Source organism: Eschrichtius robustus, chromosome 11 (assembly GCF_028021215.1).
Source record: "Eschrichtius robustus isolate mEscRob2 chromosome 11, mEscRob2.pri, whole genome shotgun sequence".
NCBI classification, from domain to species: domain Eukaryota; kingdom Metazoa; phylum Chordata; class Mammalia; order Artiodactyla; family Eschrichtiidae; genus Eschrichtius; species Eschrichtius robustus.
The window spans coordinates 5,383,196-5,406,852 of record NC_090834.1 but is presented as its reverse complement, the minus strand read 5'-3'; the positions used below and the strand labels follow the sequence as shown (position 1 = coordinate 5,406,852).

The 23,657-nt window shown below is 47.2% G+C and overlaps 1 protein-coding gene across 3 annotated transcripts in view; it reads left to right on the top strand.

Moving 5' to 3' along the window:
* The window catches only part of FLI1 (Fli-1 proto-oncogene, ETS transcription factor), a 113,181-nt gene extending 90,140 nt beyond the window's left edge, over positions 1-23,041 (top strand). For all 3 annotated transcript variants that reach the window (XM_068555620.1, XM_068555619.1, XM_068555622.1), the window contains exons 6-9: positions 16,334-16,399; positions 18,064-18,123; positions 20,010-20,057; positions 21,121-23,041. In XM_068555620.1, coding sequence (XP_068411721.1) covers positions 16,334-16,399; positions 18,064-18,123; positions 20,010-20,057; positions 21,121-21,650 — 704 coding nt within the window. In that variant the 3' untranslated portion in view covers positions 21,651-23,041. The remainder of the gene's footprint in view (positions 1-16,333; positions 16,400-18,063; positions 18,124-20,009; positions 20,058-21,120) is intronic.
* Positions 23,042-23,657: the final 616 nt, after the last annotated feature.

Here is a 23,657-nt window from a genome sequence, read left to right as displayed (position 1 = left end):
TTCACATATGGAACGATTAAGGGATAATATGAAACTGCATATAATCAAATAGAAAAATGCCTGTGACCTACAAGAAGTTCCCTAAGAGAAATGAAGAGATGAAAAATCATTAAATGTTAAAGTGGACCATCCACTCCGAACCCTTCATGGAACAGAGGCGATAGGAGGCCAGGGAAGGTGTGGGTCCCCCCAAGACCACACAGGAAGGGAAGAGCTTCTCTCAGGACCTTAGTTAGGACTCGTGCCCTCCTCCAGCCTGTTCACGCATGTCTTCATTTATTAAGAACCTACCATGTATGGGACGCTAGGCTGAGCCTCGGAAACGTGGTACCCAGCGCGCTACCCTCAAGAGGATGTAGTCAGAGATACAGGTGGGCCTGTGAGTCAGTGCTGTGTATTGGCTATGGCTGCTACAGCACCACCTCTCGCCACTTTCCCCTGCATTTTCATCACCTATTGGGTGTCCTTGACGATTTAATGATAGAGGTCGTAGTGAAAGATGGGAGGCCTCTGGAAGGACCCAGCACAGTGGTGCTGGAAATGGGTATCGAATGAAGGGAAGGTGGGCATCAAAGACCCAGCATGTCTGGGTCTATCCTGTGCGGGGGCTGCGTGCGCTCGGGCTGGGTTTGGGGGACGGGACCAGGTGGACTCCCGTGGGTATACCTGAGTGTACCCTTGGGAGGACCGGGGCCCGGGTGTGTGACGCGAGCGTGATGGGGGAGCCTTGGGCGGGACTCTTAGTGGTTTACACGAAACCGAAAGACGGGTATAGTGTCACGGTGTGACAGGAAGCTCAGCAAAGGAGCCAGGGATTTGCTTCAAAATAGTCAGGGCAGGGAGGGGGCATGGGTGGGGGGACAGCTGAAGTCATGTTGACCATGAGTTCATGCTTGTTAAAGCCGAAGGGCCCTTCGGGGTGCAGTAGACTTTTCTCTCTGCTTTCCTACACCTTCAAAATTTTCCATGATTGAAAAGATGCCCCGAGAAGTTTTGCTTTGATGGAGAAAATGTAGATGCGTGCAGAATATGGATTCCTGTGCCCTGTGCGTGTGGCAGTGAATGAGGGTGGCAGGTTGGGGGCCCAGCACGGGGGGTGGGCTCGAGGCAGCAGCCTGAGTCAGAGTCTCAAGGGGTGATCGTGTGTTTGGCAGGGCCTCGGGCCGTGTGCGTATTGCCCTGTGCGGGATGGCCAGTGCGGGTTGGTCTGGAACACGTGTGCCTGAGGAAAAGGCCTGTAATGCTGTGAGGTAATCGCCTGTTATTTTTACGGAGTAAATAACATCTCTCATGAAGCAGGTTCTGTCTGTGTCCGCTAATGTGCACTTAAGATTTGAGGGTATTCAGGCCTCCCAGGAGGGCCTGTTAAGAACTTTGTCATGATATGTTTTTCCTTTATGATGAACTACCCCTAATCCATTTTTAGCAAAAGCAGGGATGATTGCTGTGTGTGTGTGTGTGTGTGTGTGTGTGTGTGTGTGTGTGTGTGTGTGTGAGTGTGCTGTTTCTGTGTCCAAAGGCAAGATTTATGATTATAGAACAGACAGTAGCTTGCTCTCTCCGTTTTATTATTTTTTTAATTGTTTTCCTTTGAAATTCCAGACTTAATGTTTTGTCTGCTTTCAATCTGACCCTCTTTGGAGAGCTACATGTTGTGTGTGTGTGTGTGTGTGTGTGTGTGTGTGTGTGTGTGTGTGTGTGTGTGTGTGTTCACCAGAGAGAGATTGAGAGAGCGAGAAAGAGAGAGAGAAAGAGAGAGAGAGGGCTGGAAACAAAGAATCTTTGTCTGTAAGCTGTAGCAGGCAGGAAACCCCGATCCCGAGGGAGCGGAGCCAGCCAGCCCTGTCCTGGAGTCAGACTCCAGCTCTCTGAATTCAATTTGACAGCTTGTCTGGGACACTTTCTAAGTAACCATTATCCTTCCTTTCTCTGAGTAAAAGAACTGTTATTTTGTTCCGCGGGTGTGCTGTGTGCGCTGTTACCGCACGTGTGGGTTCCACAGCGACTAGGACACACTCTCTCTAAATTATTGGAAACACTTAGCCTGTTTCCTAAGACAAGTGTAAATTTGTTCCAGGATGACGATGCGAACGGCTTTCCATGTTGCTCGTTAGAGGCAGGTAGAGGGATTTCGCTGGGGCATTTTGTTTAGTCCCAGTTACGGCACGAATCCCCTTATTTGGAGAAGCTCTTCCATCTCAGGAATAATTCAAATTGTGTACATTTTATTCCTTCGAAGATTTTTTTTTTTTGAAATATGTATAAAGATATCTTCCGATGATCGTTCCCTTCAGTTTCTGTGTTTGATCGATTAATTGATAATTTTTAAAGAAATCTACCACCATAGGTCTCTCTCATCTCGGGGAGGGAATTCCAAGCTGGGTGGGTGTCAGCTGTGAGCCCCCAGGGTTAGGGACAGGCAGGCACCACTGGGTGACCCCCTGGAGTAAAGCAGGCACTGCTCTCCTGTCTCCAGCCACTCACATCAGTTGACTGCCGCAACCTCATGAGGCATTGTGAGGCAAAACCCGCCCTTTCCGGAGTGTGCATGTTTGCAGGCCATCCAGGTCCCACCAAGCAGGATGGACAGAGACACCGTCCAGCGCGGCCTGGGTCACTTCGGGGTCTGGGCGGGGTGACAGCTTGGCCAGCAGCACAGTTTTTACCCATTTAGGTTCCGACCAAAAAAATGTGTCCTTCAAATGTGAGTGGATTCCTGTCTAGACCATTTCAAACAGAACTTTGAATGTTTCCCGTTCTCCCATTGCCTGACATACCTTCCTCGGCTGTCTCACTCCCACCCCAATCCACACCCTATGAGCCACACTCGCTCTTGGTGGCCCAGGTCAGACGATGTCTCCTCAACCACCCCTGCCCCACGGCGCTTTGCTTGTACCCACTGTCTTCCCAGTGAAGCATCCGACAGAGTCTATCCAACAGCCTTTGGTCTTGCAAGACTTGATGCATCTTGGAGGCAGGGACAGTGCCTTAGAAAAGGCCATGGATGGATGGATGGATGGATGGTTGGATGGATGATGGATGGATGGTTGGATGGATGGATGGATGGATGGATGATGGTTATGGATGGATGGGTGGATGGGTGGATGGTTGGATGGATGGATGGATGGATGGATGGATGGATGGATGGATGGATGGATGGATGGATGGATGGGTGATGGATGGATGGTTGGATGGATGGATGGATGGATGGATGATGGATATGGATGGATGGATGGATGGTTGGATGGATGGATGGTTGGATGGATGGATGGATGGTTGGATGGATGGATGGTTGGATGGATGGATGGATGGATGATGGATGGATGGTTGGATGGATGGATGGATGGATGATGGATATGGATGGATGGATGGATGGATGGATGATGGATATGGATGGATGGATGGATGGTTGGATGGATGGATGGTTGGATGGATGGAAGGATGGTTGGATGAATGGATGATGGATGGATGGTTGGATGGATGGATGGATGGATGGATGGATGGATGATGGATGGATGGAAATTATAGACAAATTGCCTTAAACTACTCCCCAAGGACTTACTGTAAAACTCACCCTTCATGATGTTTCTAAATCCAAGAGTGATGTTTTGGCCTCGTCCACTGCAAAGATGGGCTCAGGACTTGCCTTTCCCTTTCTGCCACAATTTCCCCTTCATTTGACCCCATCGTGATTCCTCCCAGGCTGTGATTGGTCCCACCCAGAAGTAGAGGGAAGAGCTTGCCGAGAGCAGATTTCAGTAACAAGGCGATGGTTCCACATCACCCCCTTTTGCCCCATTTTTTATCAGCTTAGGCTCCCCTTGGAGGCCCTTCAGATTTGAGTCCTCTTGCTATGGGTGCCACTGAGAAAGAGGCCAAGGGCAGGACCAAGACAAGGGAAAGTCATATTGCAGGAAAGGTTAACTCCTTCTCATTCAACCCTCCTTTCCTTACCTTTCTTATCAACGCCCCCCCCCCCAAAACGATAACAACTGCCATTGATTGAGGGCTTATTCTGTGCCAAAAACTTTTCTATTCACTTCATTGTTACGCTTCATAACCACCTTATGTAGTTGGTATGATTATTATTCCCATCTTGCATATAAGAAAACTGGGGCACAGATACGTTAAGCTCAAATGGCAAAGCTAGTAGGAATCAGAAAGCAGCACAGAGCCTGTTACTGCAGCCCACTCCCCACCCAGGCAGTGCCAGGCCCACAACTGCATCTCCCTCTTCCATCCAGCACACCATGGAACGGCCCATTTCTTCCAGGAAGCTGATGTCATCTAGTTGTTAAGATGATATGGTGAGATTCACTGATTTCTGCTGTGGTCCTCAAATTAGGACCCTCATTCAGGGTACTCAGTTCTTGCATTTCAAGAAGTATATTAGGTGGCTTCACGGATGTCCTTTTCATTATTGTGCTTTATAATTTACACAACGTTATACATTTTGTGTGTTTAATATTACATTTTTAAAAATCAAAGAAAAAAAGAAGAGATTTAGAAAAGGAAATGCTATCCTAAGTAACACTCTGTTGATCAATAAGGATTGCAGTAAACTTAAAAAAACAAAGACGGTGGATATCAGCTCGATAAATCTAGTTGTGAAATTTCCTCAAATTACCAGAGGTGAGCAAAGCCTTGCCTCAATAAGCTTCGTTGACCCATGGCTCTCCAGGAATAGGAAGGATATCAGCATCACCTGGACCGTTTTCAAGACACAAGCCAGGCTGCTCCAGCACCCCAGCCTACACCCCCTTCTCAATCCATAGGTGCCCTTGGGAGGCGAAGTTGGAGCGTAGTGTTTTGAGAGTAGGCATCTCCCATTGCTCCTGAAATTCTCTCCCCACACATCACCCCACCACGGAGAGCCAGGTTTTACTTGAATACTTAACAGAGACAAAATGTGCCTTCGTTGCTCTGCGTCGGAATCCCTTCTGCCATTGCAACATTGGTCTCTCCTCTTCCCTGTGCCAGCAGGCATCTTGGCCCCTGGTATTGTTCCTGGCTGCTTAGAAGTGCCCACTTTGGCCTTCCTGCCCCCTTGGGCATCTTTCGTCATGTTTATCAAAACTGCTCTGACATGCTCCCTTGAAGAATCTGATAGGCGCCACCTTGCTCTGCAACATCAGTGAAGGTGACAGTGAAAACATGAACCCTGCTGCACCTTAATAAAGAAAAATGCTTTACGTAAACCTCAGAGGGGGAGGGGAAGAGGTGCAAGGCTGTGGGAAAGGTATTTGGGGCCAACTGGACCTCCAGAGCACCCTTGCAACTGGACTCGGCCAGACAGCTGCTCCACCCACCGATGCCAGGGAGGGGTGTCCTGACGGTGGGCACTCGGTGCGTGGGGTGGAGTCCCACCACAGCTCCACCAACCTGTCAGTGGCGTTTCACACTTCCTGAGTGGGCCGTTTGGGTTTTGCATTTCCAATTCATCTCCAGACTCTTGACTATTATCATGTTAGCCCTCCCGTCCCTACCAGGTTTCACTTTGACTCAGACATTTCATCCCATTCCAGATTATAGAGCTCCGACTCAAAATGAAATTGGCCTTGGTTGATGTAACTCCGTTTCCATGACCGCAGGGTCTTGGTTTGTAATAGAAACTGGAAGTGATCGCTGTTAGCTGTGTCGAGGAGTGGGGTCCCAGAGTACTTTGGGAAGAAAAGGCGAGGTCCACGAGTGCTCCAGGTAATCCACTGGTGGCCACCTCCACACAGAATATTCCAAATGCATTTGTTTTGCAAAATACACTGATTTTTAGAAGTTCTACAGAGAGGTTGTTTGAGGGTCAGTAGTTGCTGAAAAGTATTTAAAAGAAGTTTGTTTAGTCCCATGCTCATAAACCAAATTTTTCTCCATCTCTCTCCCCCTCTCTCTCCCTCCTCTCTCCCTCCCCCCCTTCCCCACCCCGGAGAAAGAGAGAAGCTTTTCTCCTGCCAGACAGAGGTATAGGGACTTGGGGAATCTTCTAGAGAAAAGCCAAGGCATAGATAGCACCATTTGTTATCTTAAGATAAAAACCTTTCCCAAGTTCTTTTTATAGATGTAACATCATACTTTCTTCAGAGAAGCCCATATCTAAGATAATAAATAATTATTTCTCATGAAATATCCTTTCGAGAGAAGACAAAGTCTTTGAGGAAGAAATACTCTGGTTAGAAACACTAACCCACGTGGGCTTCTCCCCTCCAGCCTCAGGGATCTGTAAGCAATCACATGTGAGGATCAATAAAAAGTTTAACACACCGCTGATGAAGTTCAAATTCGTGTGTTAGGCACATTCTAAAGGGAAAGTGGTAAATTACGTGAGATTATTACTTTTTCAAAATCCAGGACATCCTTCAAAGCCCAATTCAAGTCCCACTCTCATCAGGATATTTTTTTTCCTTACCCACAAAGACTACAATCTCTTATCGGGACCCTATCTCAGCCACTAGCCGTCAATGGACCTAATTACAGCTTATCTTGTCATCTTTAATGGTGAGTTTTGTCCTGTATCCCTTTTTTCCAGCCCTGTAGATATTCAGTAAATAACATTGACAGTCGATGGATTCACTGGGGAAGGAAAATCTAGTTTGTCAATTTAATTAAATATTTACTCAATCCTTCTGCTTCCCTAAACAAAGAACCAGAAGAAATTAGCCTTGGTTGACACAAGAGAGATTAACTTCTTTCCAAGGAATAAAACTCTGGAAAAGAATAGCAGCTATAATCTTAGAAGACATTTGGAGTGTGTAAAGCATTTTCACATGCATGATCTCATTTATTCTCAAGAGAACCCTGGGAGGATTAAATAGGCTATTTGCTTTTCCAAATTCTTAAATTTTAGGAGAATCGATGTTTCCCCTGTTACAGATAGGTTGACAGAGTCAGAGAGATTGTCACTTGCCTAAGTTCACACAGCTCATAACTGGCAGAGATGGGAGGGGAACCAAGGAGTTCTGAACCTCAATCTAGAGTTTTTTCCATGGCAGTGAACTGTTTCCCTGTTTGGAATGGATTAAAGAGACATCATGGAATTCCTTCCCATGGAAATCTTTAAGAGCCCTTAATAACACCACAAATGACCTTAGACTTGATAAGATGTAGGTACCCCTCTTCCAAAGAAATGAAAACCGTTCTTGGTATAACTTTGAAAACACTTCAAGCTTCAAAAGTCTTTGGCCTGCCCAATATCCTAGAGGAGTTGAGAGAAAGGCAGTTTTTCTGCTATGAGTCATACTTTCAATTTCTATTAAAATTCTTATATGGCCACATAGGCTTTCTCTCAGGCTTTGGGCCTCCAGGCCTGTGCTAATTTGCATGTCTGGTTTAGATAATGTCTGAAGTCCCCTCCAGCCTGAAAAGAAACCTCGGATTCTATTATATAAGTGAGACCACATTCCACCTGCCCAGAGTTGATGGTTGTCTTTAACTCCTGTGCTTTTTGATGTGTGGGTGCAGGACACAGAGGTGGCAGTGTCCCAGGGCTCAACTGCCAGGCCACAAAGATGGAGTGAGTGTTCCTTCAGGGAGAACTCACCTGTCCTCTTCTCAACCACACTGACCCCTCAGAAACACCCTTTCCTGCAAAACACTTCAGAGGCAGGTCAAAAACAAATCAGAGGAAGTGCTGGGATTTTAAGTTTCTTCATTTGAATGGCCTTCCTCAGTCAGTGTGATTCTAAGACAACAGATTTGGCAATTACCCTGATTCTAAATATGCAAAACTTGGTGAACTCTTTAATAAACTAAGCTCATCTCGCCTTTTACTATCTCTCACCCAGACATCAAAACGATACTGTCAAGTTTTTTAGCTTATTTTTTCGTCTTCCAACATAAAGTAATTCTCAACAAGGTAAAGAACTGATAACAAGGGATTACCTTTCCAGAAGGGCTTTGAAATCAGTGTTGGACGACCCAGTCACTTTTCATAAGAAAATTATGGAGAGCTTTATTTTCATACCATTAGATAGGTCAAGTCTTTGTTCAAATTGTGTTGTCAGCGAGGCCCTCCCTGTCCCTCCCTGTACCTGCTCCCCTTCACCTGTTTTCTTTTTCTCCATACCACTCACCACCTTCTTATATACGATGTCGCTTACTATTTGTTTTGAATGTCAGCTCCCAGAGCAAGGATATATGTCTGGCCACCATTGTATTCTCAGCACATAGAACAGGGTCTAGCACAATTGTAGACATTCAATAAAATGTTGTTGAATGAATGAATGTGAGTGGGATGCGAGGTATTAGCTAAGCCCAATAGCTGGTGCTGGGAAGAGGAAGAACCTGGGGGCAAGGGAAGGAAACAAGGTGATAAGATACAGTCCGTCTCTTCCCAAAGATGCTCACCAAGCAAGGGGCATAAGTGCACAAAGAATTACACCGGGAGGCTTAACAAGATGAGGGCAATAAACACGAGACCTTCACCGGTGAGCCTTTGCAGAACTCTGGAAGGAAAAGATGCAAAAGCTGAATCATGCAACAGATGCAAGACTATCCCGTATCACCAGAGAGTGAGGGCAACCCAGCTGAGGAACGCGGACGGGAGAGGGTCAGATCCGGGCTCTCAGCAGAGCCCAGGGGGCTGAACACAGACTGCTCCTCATTCATCTTCAAGCCCTCTTACCTAAGTCAGCTGTTAGGTTTTCTTTTTCTGACCCAGAATCCTCTTAAACCTGAGGCAGATTTGACCCAGGAAGGCTGCAATTTAGTTGCGTCTGCATGGCCCAACATGGAGGGGAGTTTGGGCAAACACCCAATTAACTGAGTCAGTATAAAGTGCTTTTCCACACAAGGCTGGCCCCCAAATCCCACTTTGAGGCCTTATCAAAATAAAGAGGTCGTTTAGACTTGTGTGTCATTTAGACACAGAGCCCACGGGAGGGACGAAGTCAAGGGAGGGTCCCGGCTTGGTGGGGAACCTCTTGAGACCGTGGTGAGTCTGTGCCCACAAGGGTGCCACTGGCCTCTCCAAATTCTCATCTTTGAAAGCCATCCATTCTTCAAGCATTTCCCTCACGTGTCCTTTCTTCCCTTTGCACGTGGAATATCTTAAACAGTAGTTTTATTCTCCTCCACGCAGCGGGGCCGGCTCTGAGGCTGAGGGGCTGTTTGGATTCCAGGACAAGATCCTTGAGCAAAGGAAATCTGATCCAGGATGTTTTTTTTTCTGTGCGTTCCAAGTTTAAGGAAAGCCTTCCCTAGATATTGCCCTCCTCCTGAGATCTCCGTGGAAGCCAAGATCCTCTGGTGTTCTTTAGAACATAAGATGCCCCTGAGGTAAAGGCCGAGCTGCCCTTATAGACGGGGTTGAAAGGAGGTGAGGACCCAGCTTGGAGCTCCAGGGCTGGCTGGGCAGGGAGCTGGGGGAGCTGACAGTCAGGGGAGCAGGAAGGATGCCGGGTAAACCCTCAGCCTGGTAATATACCAGCAGGCAGCCAGAGCCACCAGCCCTCGCCAGCTTCCCGGCTGGCGATTCTAAACTGGGATACAGGATAATCCATTTCTTCTTCTAAAAGAGAGCCAGAGTTTATTCTGATTTGGGAATCACTGATCTCAGAGCACAGGAATTATTCTTCCTACTTTACGCTTCTCTTCATTTTCAGGGCCTCCCCTAATGACTTTTTAACCTCAGTTCACCAAGGTCAGCATCTTAGAGGTGCAAGCAAGATGGTATAGACTACGTGTATGCTGTGTATATTTTTAAGTTGCCATTTATCGAATGCTTATTTCATCCCCTTAACAATCCTATAAAGCATTTGTTATTAATCCTTTTTTTTTATTGTGGTAAAAGTCACATAATATAAAACATATTATTTTAACCATACTTAACTGTACAGTTCAGCGGCACTAAGTACATTCACATGGCTATGCAACTCTCACCATCATCCGTCTCCCGAATTCTTCACCTTCCCAAACTGAAACGCTGTCCCCGTCAAACACTACCTCCCCATTCCCCCTCCCCCTGGGACCCTGGCATCCACCAGTGTGCTTTCTGACTCTATGAATTTGACTATCCCAGGTACCTCGTAGAAGTGGAATCAAACGGTATTTGTCTGCACCTAATGTATATTGGAATGCGTTTTTAAGGTTAACTTAGAGAAGCAGAACCTGGGGTTCAAAAAGAGGAACCTTTTGACAGAGACTGTTTGGCAGAGTAAATGGCTGAGCTGGGGTCTGAACCCAGGGTGGACTGATTCTGAACGCCACATCGTAACCACCGACCTGCCAGAGAGGAAGGATGTCTGCACCAGGGCGTCCACGCCCTCCACGCCCTTCCACAGCCCGGGTGCCAGTCGCCTTTGCACAGCTTTGGAAGTGGGAGGCCAGGCCAGCTGGTCAGACATCCGGTAGTGGTCGCCGGCAGGGGTCGTAGGGAGACAGTGGCAGACGAGGGGCCGGTCCTGAGCTGAGAAGGTTCGGGAAGCAGGGCAGGCTGTCCCAGGTGGGCATCGCCGGAGGGAAGGCCCAGAGGGAAGCAGAATGGGGCTGGTGGCCAGTAGGGCCCTCCTCAAAGGCTGGGCCTTTTCTAACCCAGGGCCTCAGAGGGAGGAGGGGTTTGGAGGACCATCTCGCTCGTCCTCTGCCAACAGCTAGGATGTTGCCCCCATGTACAGTCTTCCCTGTATGGGGGGAAGTCTGGGCGGTGGGTCTTCCTCCTGGCAGACTTGGCTCTTTTTTGGGAAGTTTGGGGCTTTGGGTTCGGGGTCCCCTTTGTTAGAGCTTTTCTCCTTTGGCACCCTCGCTCTTCCAAGAAAAGAGGTCTGGATCGGACTGAGAGAAGTTTCTGCCCTGAGCAGGAGTGGCCTTGCCCGTTCTTCTGCTGAAAGGTCTGCATTCAGAAGCCAGGCTTTCCAAGGATAAACAGGACTAGGTACTGCCAACCAGAAATTTGAAGAGAAGTCTCAGAGAAAATTCATCTTTTTCTATCCAGTAATCGAGAGCACGGTCTCATGTCATACGGGATGAAGAGAGAGGCTTTTGTGCTGGTGTCTCTGCATCTTTGGCCTCCAGGTGAGGGCATGACAAAGTGTGGGGCTGCGCGTTGCCTGGGACATTGGGCTTTCAGACAGTGAACCGTCGGCATCAGAACAGAAAGAAATGTCTTTCCTGAGATGTTTGGCCAGGTTTCCAGGACCCGTTTAACAGCTCCACACAGAAGCTGAGTTAACACTGGGATGTCTGTGAGAAAGTCACGTCCAGAGAAAGTTTTCCCCTTCCAACAAGGACTTTTCAGAAAAAAATCTCCATGCTCATATTTCTCCACCCCGGGAGGCTCTCCTGGAATCTAAGAGGCCATTTAGGGTCAAGGTCAGCCGCACCGGGCGTCCCATGGTGGAGATACTGTTCAGACCATTATATACTTGAAGCTGAATTATCCACAATGCCTGGCAGTGCCCAGATTCCCCAGAATAAGGCTCTGGTCTCTCTTTGCTTTGGCAAAAATTGATCTCAGGACCGCCTGAAACCATAAGCTCCACGCAAAGCCCTTCTGGGAGGACTCCTCTGAAAAAGCATCACAATAAGATTCGTCATCAAGCCAGGGGTACCAGCCTTCACTGAAGTAAAAAGTGAGTGTCAGAATTGGGGTAATTTTCTGCTGCTCAAGCGTCTGCCACCACCCAGAAGTTCTGAGACCAGCTGCTCTGTGGGTCCCTAACGGTCACATTTTTGCCCTCTGTGCCCTTGGCCACTCCCTTAAGTGTGTGTTTTGAGAAGTTAGTTCTCAGAAAGCAGACGGTATGCACCATTTTCAGGGTGGGGGGCCCAGGGCATGCTCAGGCTGCCTTGTGGGCCAGGCATGCCCCACAGGAGAGCAACCCACGTGCTGACCGGCAGCCGAGGGTCGGGGAGCTCTGGCACAGCCAGGAGTCAGGCCCGGGGAGGAAGAGTGTTTGTGCAGGAATATGAGTCGTTGGGTAGCTCCGGGTCCAGGATTTTCCATGTTGGTTGTAGACATATTTCTGTCTGTGTGTCTGGGACTAGAGCTGACCACACTGCTGAGTTCTCACTTGTATGACTTTTAGGAGGAAAACAAGCCCTCATTTCAACAATGATGTTGTTAAAATATATATGAAACAAAAAGCAGGCCACTTGAATGAATGGCATCTGGTGCTGGGCTTCCTGTGGGGACAGGTCTCAGCCCACGCCTTGTCATACGTGGACCGTTGTCCATTCTGCTCGGAGGGCAGCCGGGGTTAACAGTCTATACTCATCCATCACCCGTCACCCAGACTGGAATCCCCTGAAGACTTCATTTAGTGGGGAGCAGCTGGGGTAGAGGCTTTGAATTCTCTCCAGCTAGGAAAACAGTGAACGACAAGAGGAGGTGTGTATATTTAGCAAGAAGGAGAAAATATAGGCCCAGTTATTCATTCATTCAACAAATATTTATGGGGTGCTTATTCTGGGCTGGATACTGTTCTAGGTGCTTGGTTCTATCAGAGAACAAAAGAGGGGTCCCTACCCTTATGGACCCGACATTCAGGTGGGAGATGTGGACAATAAACGTCATGGATTAATTATTGATTAAATGAGGTGATAAGTGGAAAAATAAGAAGCAGAGCAGGGTAAGGGGGATGGAAGCAGGGGAGGGGGGTTAATGTGTATTTGGTAGGGCTGGCAAACGTGTTTCTGGGTCTGAACATTTTAAGGTATTTAGTGATGCAAACACAGTAATAACGTTACTTGCTAATATTTACCGAGTTTGATGCTGTGCTGGGCGCTGGGCCAGCTGTTTGCTTGGATATCTAATTTAATCTGCAAGGCTGCCCCGGTACTTCCAATCTCTAAGGCAGAATGCCAGACCTTAGCTCTTGACCTTGGCCTTCTCCATCTTCAGCTTTGTCCTTGTAGTAGGACTTACTCCAAAAACACTGGCTTTCATGTCAATCTTCCATTTAGGAGATGACCCCACAAACCCCAGGGCCCACAGAGAGCATTTGTTAAACTCCCCAGTAAATGGACCCAGGTGTCCTTTGTAGACTCAGGTGCCAGTGGCAGGATTTTCCATGCAAGTGGGTAGGAATGAAAGAGCACATGGGAGGGAGCCTTGTGGTCTTTGCTGCTCTGATTGTACACTCTGCTCCGGGACCCTTGGCTAAAGACGCCCGCTCACGGCACGGCCCACTGCTGTTTATTGTTCTGTTAACTCCACAGGAGGACACGGTTCAGGCTGATTGCTGGTGGCCTCTCTGTTTCTGTCCCTTGCTTTTTTCACCTACTAGGGGACTTTAAGATTGGTTGGGACCTCGAAAGTCCTCCCGGTCAGGCTTCCCCCCCAACCCCCAAGGCATCACGGGAAAGATGGGGCTGCCAGACACTTCTCTGATAAAGCATCAACTTCCAACATGATTGGGCACTCAGAGAAAAATCCAGCCACCACCCGCCCTCTGTTGGTTAGAGGGAATTCTTCCAAGCATTCTCTAACTTTTGCCTGTCTGCAGTGCCCCCAGAGCTAGAATAAAAGAATAGGAGGAAAAGTTGGCAAGAGGTCAAGGATAACTATAGCCAAAGCCATAATTTGGACTAAGAAAACAGGTTCTTCTGAACGAATGTAACATAGCTTTAGAGAAGATGCAAGAGAGGATGGAAGCCTCCGGTAAACTAAGGATTGAGAAGAAACTCTGATTAGAAAACTCTGAGTCAGAGATATTATCAGTGCAGTAAGTCAGAAGACAAGTCAGAACTTCAGATAACACACACCAATTCCTGGAACTTAGCGATTTGCTTTTTCTCTTTCATGAATTTGTCACTTTCTATTCCACTTTCTGTTCCGTTCCTGCTAGATTCATCTCCTTCCCCCGGCACCCACCCCATCCATCCATCCTACACATCACCACGAGCTGCACTCTCCACCACACCCTGGGATCATGGTATTGCCACCTGCCCCAAGCCTCTCCTGGTTTCCATGGCCTGTAACCCAGAGCCATTAAGCTGGCTGAGCGGCCGTGGACCTGGCCATGAACCTGGCCTCGGCCCTCTCTTCCGTGTCCCCCCGCTGCAGTCCCACAGCCCCACGTGTGGTTCCCCGCACCCGACACGTTCGCATCTCACCGCTCACTTCCGACGTATGCCCGCCGGGGATGCACACTCTCTCCTCCCCAAAGAGGCCTCGCTCAAGTCACCCCAGACCCAGTCACACTAGCCTCTCCCTCCGTCACCCCCAGTATCTCCAGCACTCCTTTGGTACATGACCCGTATTTCTTCACAATCTGTTATCGTCTCCTATTTAAAGGCAAGCACTGGGGACTTGTGTCATATTCGTTCACATCCACTGTATAGCCACCAAACACACCATACATGGCAGAAATCAGTCCCAGATAAATTGCTGGAGGCCTAACCAGCATTCCCCTCCACCAAAGAGAAATCTTGGAAGAACCCAGCCTTTCCTCGAGGATACCCCAGCCTCGCACACACTCTGCAGACGCCTGCAAGACAGCCCAGAAGATACCCATGAGAACCTACAACCGCATCCCCAGCTTGAAAACAACTTAGGTTCTTTGTTTGTTTTTGTTTTATTTTGTTTTTAAGCAAGCACAAGAATCTATTTGCAGGAGGAATTGTGAGAAAAAAAAACAAGTCAAAGAAAAATAAAAACAGACGACTCAAACGAGCCGAGCTTTGTCTCTCTTTTTTGCCCCCTTCCCTCCCCTTCCTCCCATCTGCATCCCCCTCACTTTCTGTTTTGCTTTTCATGCCAATTGCTAAAGACTGTAATTTTAAAACTGCACTGGCTTTTCCAGAGCCGGGAGGAATGTGCATCCGCACGTGGATTTTTCCACAAGGAAATCATTCCTGTCTTTTGGTTCCTCTTAGCCAGAAACAACAAGAACAAGCCATGGGACCAGCCGGTCCGTCTTTGCAGTTCTCATTCTAATTCGTTTGAGAGGCTCAGAAGGGGCGGAGGGGGATGGTTTGCGTTTCACCCCGCCTGACCGTTGTTTGCTGAGGTCTGTGCTCCATTTGTTCAGATGTTTTTTATGGTTTCTTTGTTGTCCATGGAAAGACGTTGAAAGTCATCATTCTGTATCCTTAAGCTCTTCTGCTATTCCTGCTCCGTGTCTCAATGGGACTCACACCATGAGAAAGGAAAAGAGGATGTTTCCAGCCAGTCGGTTAAGCAATTTCTGAACAGGGTTAGGGAGGTGTGTGTATTCTTTCAAGAAAGGGGTTGGGATCACGAATGTTCCATGTCAATGGAGTGTCCGCCAAGGCGATCTGGAAACCTCTCTGCACTTCCAGGCAGGAAGCATCTCTCCAGCCCCTCGTTTCTGGTTCCAGCCATACCTCTGGCCTTTTTCCTTTCTCTGTGGTCATTACCCAGCCCTCTTCACTATCAACAGAAAAGCATGAGAGGCCGAGGAGAGCCCAGATGTGCCCACGGCACCAGTGTGCTGGAGTGAGGGGCTGGAGCCGCCACCAGGGTCCTCACGGCCGGGGCTGTGAGACAGTCTGCCCGTGAGCCTTTAATCTGGACATGGCCCGTCTCTCCAGAGCTGCTTAAAGGGCTTTGCTATACAGCTTCGGACATTTTTTTCTTGCTAAACTTAGATGGTATTTGTAGAATGCCTTATAAGATGCTTCACATATGCTGTCTCGTTTGATCATTACCTGTCTCCATCCGTTCTGGCTGCTGTAACAAAGTACCATAGGCTGGGTGGTTTACAAACAAAAGAAACAAACTTCTCACAGTGCTGGAGGTTGGAAGTCTGAGGTCAGGTTGCCAGCATGGTCAGGTTCTGGTGAGAGCTCCCTTTTGGATTGCAGACACCTGACTTCTTTTTGTGCCCTCATATGGCAGGAAGCAGGCAGACATGCTACCTCTGTGACCACTTCTTATAAGGGCACTAATCCCATTCATGGAGGCTCCACCCTCATGACTTAATTACCTCCCAAGACCCCCGCCTCCCAATACCATCCCACTGAGGGGATTAGACATCAATGTGTGAATTTGCGCAGGGGACACAAATATTCCGTTGATAACATCAGCACAACCCTGTAAGGTAGGTAAATCATGTAAATTTTTATTTCCATATTTTAAAAAATTGAGGCCCAAGGATGTCTGGATTCGTCCAAGGTCTCACAACAAATGGTGGAAGGCCAGAATTTGAACCAGCCCTATGACTTCAAATTCAGGGCTCTTTCCATTACTTGGGCTCCCAATCAGTGTGTCGATGTTCCTTCCATTCATTCCCCTTTGCCCCAGGGGAAGGGTGCACTTCTGGAATTTAGTGATGCTTGAAAAGTTGTTGCAGAATTCTCCAGGTCCCTGAACGATAATCTTCATGCAACCTTTCTAAAGAGCAGGAGATGCTGATGTGCCTCTATTTGTTTTTTCCATTAGACCCTTCCTATGACTCAGTCAGGAGAGGAGGATGGGGCAATAACATGAATTCTGGTCTCAACAAAAGTAAGTAAACGTCACTTTATTCTTTGGGAAGAAAACCTTTTTCTGAGGACGGGGTGGAGAACAGGGTCATAAGATAAAGGAGGACAGGAGTGAGCATTCTGTTTTCCTACTTTTTGAATGGCCATCAGAATTAATTGCCAATGTAGGACCTGTCAGTGATACCTAGTTCTGGAAAGATATGGGATTTTCACTCAGACCTGTGAGTTTTGTTTCATTGCATTTGGCGGTAGAATTTTCGAAGTTGGAAGGTTTCTCTCATGACAAGGTCTGTATGAATGAAAAATCACCAGATTCGGACTCTGTCACTTAAGTTATGATAATGACCCTCTATGGCTTTGCTTTTCTAATTGTCAAGATGTAGTTATACCAACATCTCTACCCCAATTTCATGAAAGGCTGAGAGGGAGGATAACCTGATGAGGGGATGGTAGGGGTCTGACACATCAATTTGTGTTGAAATCTGACCCAAAATCTCCCATTAAGGGAGTAGCGGGAAAGACTGACTCATATGGTCCTGACCCAGAATGTGTCAATCTTGCTATCTCTAGGAAGTAAAATATCAAGCACAGAAATGGATGGTGAAGGGAATTCTTTCAAGAAAGAGGTTGGGACTAAAACTAATGCCAGCAATAACCACCATCCCTTTTAATAATATGCATTATTTGTTTACTCTGCCCCCAGCCCTTGGCCCTATGGGCTACACAGTGTTGAATCAGACATGGACCAATCTCTCAAGCAGGGGAGAGGAGTCGTGCGCACATACAACTCTTTCCCTCTGGGCGGTATCAGGAAGGCCAAGTGGACCTCGGGCCATATGATTTGTCTCTGCAAGGAGAGGCAGGATTTGGACCCACAGAGGTGGGGAGGACTGGGCCTCCCAGGAGAGGCGGGGCCAGGGAAAGACATCAAGGTTGACGTGTCTGACAGTCAGGAGGACTTGGGCTCCTGGGGTTTAGGATGCACGAAGGGGAATAAGTCTGGAAAGGTAAGGAAGGGGGCGCAAAGATGCCAGGAAGATAGAGCTCAATGCTTTAGTCGACAGTGAGTCACCAAAGTTTTTGGATGGTGGGGTGTAGTGGTTTAGGGAGATGAAACTGGCTAAATAGCATCTGATGGGTCGGTGGGAAGAGAGAGAAGTGGCGAGCACGCCAGTCAGATGAGTCCGTAGACGGTGCAAGAAGCAACGCAGCTCTAACATAGAGACATGATGACAGGGGCGGAAGGGGTGTACCTAAGAGATGCCACGGAGGGGAGCTCACAAACATGGAAACGCAGGAGCAGGTGACCTGTGCTCAGATGTCACCTTCTCCTTCAGGACCTTTCTAAATTTTCATTAAAAATGAAATCCACAGCCCTGATACCGTTAGACACGCTCTACTACATACTTACTGCTGTGTATCATTGTCTTCCCATTAAAACGTAAGTTCTAGCAGGAACCACTGGTTCAGTGCTGGGTTCTCTAGTATCAAGAGCAGTGCCGGCACAGAGTAGATTCTGGATAAATATTTATAAAATAGAATGAATAAATGAGTAGCGTGAGCGAGTGAATGAATGAGAAAGCACATTTGTCCTCCTTCCGGGGGGGGGGGGGCGGCGTTGGACGAGGTGTTCCCCTCCCCTCGTGGAGAATGGCCCCACTTACCGTATTTCTCTTCTTGCTGCAGGTCCCCCCCTTGCAGGAGCACAAACAATGAGTAAGAATACTGAACAGCGGCCCCAACCAGGTACCTGTCCATGATGTGCGAACCCTCCTTTGCTTCCTATGTGGCCATTGGTCCCACATGGTCAGCGGAGGAGGATTTAGACAATATACGGCATTTGTGTCTTTCATAGAATCCTATATTTGACACTATAATAGATCTGTGAATTGGGTACCTGACACTGGAATCACATAGAGACTCGTGGAATATCAGAGGTGAAAGGAACCTAAAGAGTAGAATGCCTCATGTTGTAAAATAAAGAAACTGAGGCCCAAAGAGGTGAAGTGATTTGCGAAAAGCCACACGGCTGGTTTATGGGAGAACTAGAGCTACCATCCCAGACTCTCCAGTTGCTTGACCAAACGTTCCCTGTGGTGGATCTACTTAACAATTAAGGCAGAGGAACTGTTAAAACCATGGAATTGGAGACTCTTAGTATGGGAAGGGAACCTAGAGACATCTAGGTCTACAACATCCTCCTGTAACATCTCCGTCTTATGACTACCTCACCTCCACTTGAATACCTACAGCAACGGGGAGTTCACTACCTGGCTAGGCTCAATTCCACCATGTGAGCCAAAGTCCCCCTCCCTGTATCTTCCATTCGAGCTTCCCAGTTTGCCCTCAGGAGAGGTCTTCCTCCCATTCTCTGTGAAGGTCCTTCATGTATCTGAAGACAGCTGTTGTGCCCCTTCCAAGCCCAGCTTGGTCTTCTCTGTGGGACACAGCTAAGAGTGAGCTCCAAACAAGCCACTGCCTTGGGATGGACAGACATTGTTTTCCATCTGCACTGAAGATAAGCGATAGAAAGTTGACCTACATTTCCTCAGGAAGGCTGAGAACTTGCTGACTGTGAAACACAAGTCAGACAGAGAGGACTTGACATAGGGGATTTAAAGAATCCCCAACAACAACGAAATTAGACATTACCTGCCCAAAATATTTTAGTTGTCATACCGTGTGGATAAAAAGGGGTAGACTAAGAGGGCTTAAAAGGACTCTTCAAGTTAATTTGTGGTTGTAAGCAAAACCCCCAAAATCATGTCGATTTTTTTTAAATTAACAATTATAATTATGAAAATTGTAAAGTATCAAACGTACGATAGCATGGCCAAGTTGCGATCCAGCTCTCTACCGTGATTCCTTCGCCTGAAATAAAGAAGATAAACCTCACATAAGTCAATATTGCAAAGATTTCTTTTATGGCTATAACAATCACATAAGTTTTAAGCAAACTGAGATATTAAGAATCATCATTTTATAGCTAAAATCCAAATTCTGGTTGGTGTTGACATTTCCAAGCTTAAAATCAGAGAAGGTTATACTAGAAGGGAACTGGGGAATCCAGGAACCCAACCCATCATTTTGCAGATGAGAAATCCGATACCCAGAGATTGTCCAATGAGTTATTTAGTTTATAACTTTGCTGGGCTAGAACCCAGGCTGCTTGATTTCTGGGCCTGTGTTTCTGCTACGTCAGAAAAAGAGAGACGTGTAAAGTTGTCAGTAATAGTTAGAGCTATTAAAGTCCAGTCATCATTAGACTTCTTTAAGCCCATTTAATAAGCCATACTTCACCTTATTCATGACGATTGAATATTAGCTAGCTCCCTTCCAAGTGGTTTTACTCTTCTGTTTTAGGTAATGACAGCATTACCTACAAATTTTAGACACCAAGTATGAAAAAATGATACTATTTCACGTTGTTTCTGTAATTACGGGGATAAGGACCGTAACTGGTCAAGATCTTTGAGGTCTGCAAAAAAAGGCAGGGCAGTTTTCTGAAATCAGGCTTTCCTATGATATTGAAATAAAAGTGTAAATAAACCCTTGGGGTATTGTCATTGTTAACGCTTTTGTTTCTATATTTTTAATAACAGTGAAGCAAATTTCCTTTCTTGTTTCCTTAGATCCATATCAGATCCTGGGCCCGACCAGCAGTCGCCTAGCCAATCCCGGTGAGTTTCCTTTGACTTGAGAGGTCGTCTTCCAGAATGTTCCATAGCTTTGTGAGGTCACAGGGACCTCTTAGGTGTCCTCAGTTCAGACACCTGACCTGGGAGTAGCATGTGCTTCTTTCCTTGAAATGTTCGGCCCCTGTTTCTCTGGTGCACACAGGAGAGGACAGGACTCGTCATGGTGGTGATAATGTCCGTTAGCTGAAGATGCTTCTGGACAACAAACATTTTAGCCCTGTGTCTCTGCACTGAGGTTGAGATAAGTTTCAGTAGGGAAAGATGGGGGGTGGGAGACCAGGAAACAGTTCCAGCCAGCTCATGGCAATCTTCCTCACGCAAGTGAATACGTATTCCAAAGGCGCTTTAGTCCTGACTTTAGAAAGTATTGCAGCGTTATCTGGCTACATGAAAGAGGTTGCAGCTAAAATAAACTTGACAGTGTATTTTAAGAGTTTGTGATTAAACTAACTCTCAAGCGAGTTCTCAACGAAACTCACCTCCTGTGTGAGCTAATAGGCCCTTGCAATAGCGAGACGGGCACCCAGGGAACTCCTGCGGCCCGTGTCTCCAGGCCGTCCCTGCTCAGAAGGCTGGGAAGCCACCAGCTCCCTCCCCTCTTGTTTCCTCTCTGCCCAAGTTCTTGTCTGTAGAACTTAGAGCCAAGAGCCAAGCACGAGGGCTAAGGAGCAGTCCAGGTCCCATCAGCCTAAAGCGTTGTCACACCTTCCCCCAGGGACTCTGAGGGACTTCAGCACTGAGTAAAGAGAAGACAGTGATTCAGGCCTTTATAGAGGAAGAGAGTCAGTATCTTGCCCAGAAGGGTGGGGAGTGGCTCGCCCAAAGCCACACCGCGGGTTCTGGGCGAATGTCACCTGGCCCAGGGCAGATTATCTTACCATCTAACCTTGCTGATCTCGCCAGCGTCAGGGGCCAGTGGGCTCTGACCGTAAAAAGAAACCAAGGGATTCTTATCCAGGGTGAGAGGACCCTTGCCCTTAGGAAATTAGGTTCTGACTTCCCAGGCTGAGCCTCTGTTTCCTCCTGTGCGCCTCGCTGCCTGCAGGGAGCGGGCAGATCCAGCTGTGGCAGTTCCTTCTGGAGTTACTGTCGGACAGCGCCAACGCCAGCTGCATCACCTGGGAGGGGACCAACGGGGAGTTCAAAATGACGGACCCCGATGAGGTGGCCAGGCGCTGGGGGGAGCGGAAGAGCAAACCCAACATGAATTACGACAAGCTGAGCCGAGCCCTCCGATACTACTACGATAAAAACATTATGACCAAAGTGCACGGCAAGAGGTACGCCTACAAATTTGACTTCCACGGCATCGCCCAGGCTCTGCAGCCGCACCCCACCGAGTCGTCCATGTACAAGTACCCTTCGGATATCTCCTACATGCCCTCCTACCACACCCACCCGCAGAAGGTGAACTTTGTCCCTCCCCCCCCGTCCTCCATGCCGGTCACTTCCTCTAGCCTCTTTGGGGCAGCGTCACAGTACTGGACCTCTCCCACGGGTGGCATCTACCCCAACCCCAATGTCCCCCGCCACCCAAACACCCACGTGCCCTCACACTTAGGCAGCTACTACTAGCCGCTTCCTCACCGGTGGCCTTCTCGCTGAAGTCCCCTTCCTCACACTTCTTGTTGGACGTACGTGGCCTTGAAGAGAAAACGAAACTGGATGCTCTTTCTTGTCGGATAGAACCTTTATACCTGTTCTTTAAAAGCGATTCTTTTTCTTTTTTTTTTTTTTTTTTGACGTCGGTAACTCCTGCTTCCTCTACCTTGAACAAAGAGATGGATAATTCCATGGGCCAGTATGCCAGTCGGGAGTCTCAATCTCCCGTCAGCCTACGAGTTGAATATTTAGATTACTGGGATAGTTGTGTCATGGGTCTGGGAAAGAAACTGTAGATTTATATTTTTAGGACCAAAGCAGTTACTTATCGACACACGGGTCTCGTCTTGGACCTTGAAGGGTTCATATGATAAAGAATCATGGACTTAACCAGTTACGCTCTGGTTTGAGACTTAGTGAAAATAGAGGCAGGAAGCTTATCATCTTATCTTAGGAAGACCTAACTCAGTGGATAGCAAACTGGAACATTGGTTGTAAGGCTAGTGAAGTTTTCACCCAACTGGAATTTCAGAGAAAGAACAAGTGTGTATTTAAGAAGCCACGGGCATTGCAAAATCTTTCTCAGTGGGCAGTAAGTATGCACTAGGCTGACCATTCTCTCTGGAAATAGTCAAGATATGAACTAAGAAATGTTAATGCAAATGCAGACATTCCTGAAAGCCGGAGAGTTAAATAACTTTTTTTTTTTTTAAATAATGACAGTGGGTCCCAGAACTTTGAAAAGTCCTAGGGACTTCTAAACACAAACAGATTCGCAAGTGCTGTGCGCTTGTCAGATCGGTCCAGGGTCCACCAACCAGAAGGCAACTTACTGTATAAATTATGCAGAGTTATTTTCCTATATCTCGCAGTATTAAAAATAAATAATTAAAAAGTGAAAAAGAGTAAAGAAACGAGTTGACCTCGGTCACAAATACAATGTTAACTATCAAATCAGTCGCTATTTTTTTTTAAATGTAATTTGTACATCTTTTGTCAATCTGTACATTTGGGCTGTTTGTATGTTTTTTATAGCTGGTTTTTGAAAAGCATAATGTGACTTATTGCGGAAAAGAACACAGGACGTTCAAGTCACTGACTTACTAGAAAGAGAATCACTGGTGTTGTTATTTAACAAGTGAGCAGAAGCAAATCAAGGCAAGCTCTTTAAACCGTTCCTGCTTTGGAGATGTTTGTAAATAACCGAACTGCAGCAGTCATAACTTGGAAAAGAACAACCAAACTTTCCCTTGTGGATACAAGGGATCTTCCTGCCTTATATATGCAATATATTTTTTAGATATTAAAATATATATAATTTTGCAGGTAATCATTGACTTTTTTAAACTATATTAAGTGTTAAGCTGACAACTGTCAATGAAGACTATGTTGTACAATAATTTGACTAAATAAATTGTGCCTTTTTCTCTCAGAACCAAGGACACCGTTTTCTTATTTACAACCAGCATTCTCTCCCCTGCCCCCCTCAGGTCCAAGGGTTTTCCCAGGGGAAGTTTCCTATTGACCTCTTCTGGCACCATGAAAACTTTTTCACATGTACATACAGCAGAAAGTATAGGCTCAATGTGGTTTTTATCGTTGTTTGTATTAGTCAGGGTCCTCCAGAGAAACAGAACCAATGGGATTTATATGGAGATTTATTATGAGGACTTGACTCATGTGATTCTAGAGGCTGAGAAGTCCCCCGGTCTGCAAGCTGGGCACCCAGGAAAGCCAGTGGTGTGTAATTCTAGGCAACCCAGGGAAGCTAGCTGATGGTGTAAATCCCAGTTCAAGGGCAGGAGAGAAGTCCCAGCTCAAGCAGGGAGCCAGGGGTGAATTCCTCTTTCCTCTGCTCTGTGCTCAGACCCTCCGTGACTGGAGGAGGTGCTCTGGCCGGCGTTGGAGAAGGGAGTCCTCTTCACTGAGTCCACACGTTCAATGCTAATCTCATTCCGAAACACCCTCACTTACATACCC